We start from the raw sequence: 3,204 nt of genomic DNA on the forward strand, positions 1-3,204 counted from the left end.
CCTGTTCTATCCACATCTCTACTGCAAGATTTAAGCAATATTCTCGTTCATTCATTCATCCCTTTCGCTGTTAAACTCTGGAGCTCCCTGCCTGCTTCTGTATTTCCACCTTCCTATGACTTAAACTCTTTCAAGAAGAGGTTTCAAGAAACTTATCCTGTAATTTTTGACTACCGCTTTTGACTCTGTTCGGGGATCGTCACCTCAGTGGGCCTTTTTTTTTTTTTTTTTTTTTTTTTACAGTTTTGTTGCTCTTGGCCGGTGCCCATCCTACGTAAGCACACACACACACACACACACACACAAACAAACAAACACACGCAGCTAAGGCAAACCAAGGAGTCATTCACGCAAAGTCAACAACGGATACCGTGATACATTCAAATAAGAATAATTCTGCAGTCAAGAGGCATGCCCACTGCACGCTGGAAGGAAGGGAAAGAAAATGGGCATTTCAATTTTAATGGTAGACTCCGGAACTCTCTGCTTGTTTCTGATTTTACTCCTTAAGACTTCCCCTGTTTCGAGAGAGTAGTAGTTTCACACCTTCAGAACTAAATTGTACTTTGTTTTTAAATCCTGCCTCTTTTTATATTCCTTTTTTTTTTTTTTAACAGCAATTTTAATGTTTTTATCTCATATTTTTTTGTGTCCTTTCTCGTTTTCTCCACGCGTGAAAAGGACGACTAATCATCTCCGTGGTCTTGATGAAAGAAGAAAGCGGTTAAAAATACGATCCAAAGTAGCAGAACACTTGAATTGTTAAATTTTACTACAGCTATTCCAAGGTACACGAGTGTTTTGTATATGGAACCGCGAAACATTAATTGTGTTATAAACACTCGCTGAAGCTCTTAGTAGTGATAGTACTTTAGCATGCGAAGTCAAATCAATATAAATAATCGTATAGTAAATCATAAAGTCCAGTCAGAACCATGCTTTTTCTATATTTTATCTAATTGATGTAGAAATAACGTATGCTGTAGCATTACCACATGAAGACGAAGAACAAAAAAAAAAAAAACAAGAATAAGAATAAAAAAAAAGAGGAGGAGAGGGAGGAGGAGGAGGAGGAAGTATAATAAACCATAATGTCAGAACCTTTTTTTATTTATCTATCTAACTGATGTAAGAATGATGTACTGTACACACTACAGTATTACCAGAAGAAGAAGAAGAAGAAGAAGAAGAAGAAGATACCATAATAAAAAGAAAGTACTATAACAAATAGTTCGAAACTGTGCAGGGCATGATCTGTGACGGAATGGGACAAAACCATATTCAAATAAAGGAAGAAGAATATACGAAGGAGGAAAACTGAGGGGGTGGCTCAATGATGTCTGGCCTGAGTAAGTAGGTATGTGACCGTTCTCATATTTAGGTTGAGCAGCTAGATGAGACTCAGGCCCGAATTCAGAAACAGTTTGCTTTCTTACCAACTCTAATTTCTAAGACCGTAGAGACGATTAGCTGGGTTTTCAAGACTCTTTCCCGTGTTATTAATGTAGAAATCTTGTTAATATATCACTAGAAACATAAAAATATCCATAAGAACCCGTGTCACTTCGAATAGAGACTTTTGAAAGTAGTGGAGCTGCGGCGCAAAATTGTTTCAGAATGCGGTCCTGTGTGAGGCTTAAGAGGAAGAAGCAGGAGTGTATGAAGGGGAGGACGGGTGGAGGCTGAATGGTGCCTGGCCTGGGTAAGTACGCGTGTGGCCGCTCTCGTCCGCCTGGGATTACCTACCTTAAGTGGTAACCTGAGACAGACCTGAGTTACGCCAAACTACTCCACGTTTCAACACATTTACGTCAGAGAGAGAGAGAGAGAGAGAGAGAGAGAGAGAGAGAGAGAGAGAGAGAGAGAGAGAGAGAGAGAGAGAGAGAGAGAGAGAATTACGTGATTTTATAGTTCTTCATTAATTAAGAAATTGAATAAGTACCAGAATCAATGGCACATTATTTTTAATGATTTTCACAATTTTCATGGAACTGTAGGGCAGAGTAGTACACACACACACACACACACACACACACAGAGAGAGAGAGAGAGAGAGAGAGAGAGAGAGAGAATTACGTAATGTAGGTGAAGGTGAAGGGTAGATTAACGTGTGTGTGTGAGTGTGTGTGTGTGTGTGTGTGTGTGTGTATGGCGGGGTGCACACAATAAATCGTTAAGGGTTAAATCCCTGCCCTTATGAACGATAACCGAAATCCCGCGGCGCCACCACAGCTCACTATGCCGTTATTTACAATACCCGACGCATGTCTCCCTGCCGGGAACACCCCTGGCTGTCCCATAGGAGTCTGAGATAAGGATCCGTATTTTGAAACACTCAGGCCCCTATTCTTAAACGTTGTGTTCACTCTCATAGTCTATTTTCAAGGGCCACAGGAATAAATAGTTGTGTTCTAACAAGTGCGTTTTGCTCTTGATGGTGCAGGATCTTTGTTCAGTTATTGTTAGAATCATAAAATCCTCTTGAAAATCCCAGTAAGTTCATTCATATCCTATTAAAGGTTGCCTAGACGAGACGCCCTAAGGTTTCAGAATACAGACCCTGAACTTTCATCAAGTCTTTCCCCCTATCTTCAAGATCCACGTAGATGATCAATCAGGTTCTCATGAGTGTTTTTCCCACTTATGTTGCGAAATTCGTGTTGAAATATCACTAGAATCATGAAAACACTCTTGAAAACATTCACTCTAGTCTGCTTAAAGGAAGTTGAAATGAGACATGGAAATGTTTCGGAAAGTGGTTCAGAAATGCTTTTTATTTCACTGGGAACAAACTGAACTGTCTCATGCACGAAAAAAAAAAAAAAAGTACTATTGAGAAAACTCTTGTCTGGTATAAGCCTGAGTGATGACAAAGCAAAATTGTGTGTGTGTGTGTGTGTGTGTGTGTGCAATTTTTTTTTTTCTTGTTCTTATATGAGAATTAACACTTCTCTATATTGTCAAAATAGTTAACCATTTTTTTTTTTCGTGCATTTCTTATACTAGGTTTTCCATTTGTTTACCACCGTTAACGTGATGCCGCCTAGATCTACTGGAAGCAAAGGTGTGGGTATTTACCGCAACGAGGCCGAGGAGGAGGAGCACGGGCCGCATGGTGAATGGGAGATGCTAGAAGTGGTGTTTCATGCCTCGCGCCCTTCATTTTATATTGCCCCAGCATCTCCCCCCCTCCTTGGCATTCAG

The 3,204-nt window shown here is 40.1% G+C and overlaps 1 protein-coding gene across 1 annotated transcript in view; it reads right to left on the reverse strand.

Annotated features, from left to right (window-relative positions):
* Positions 1-3,204, reverse strand: part of LOC135110626 (gamma-interferon-inducible lysosomal thiol reductase-like) — a 10,224-nt gene extending 7,020 nt beyond the window's left edge. The window contains exon 1 of the mRNA XM_064023157.1: positions 3,079-3,204. Within this exon, the coding sequence (XP_063879227.1) occupies positions 3,079-3,114 (36 nt within the window). The 5' untranslated portion in view covers positions 3,115-3,204. The remainder of the gene's footprint in view (positions 1-3,078) is intronic.

Source organism: Scylla paramamosain, chromosome 2, assembly GCF_035594125.1.
Source record: "Scylla paramamosain isolate STU-SP2022 chromosome 2, ASM3559412v1, whole genome shotgun sequence".
Lineage (NCBI taxonomy): Eukaryota > Metazoa > Arthropoda > Malacostraca > Decapoda > Portunidae > Scylla > Scylla paramamosain.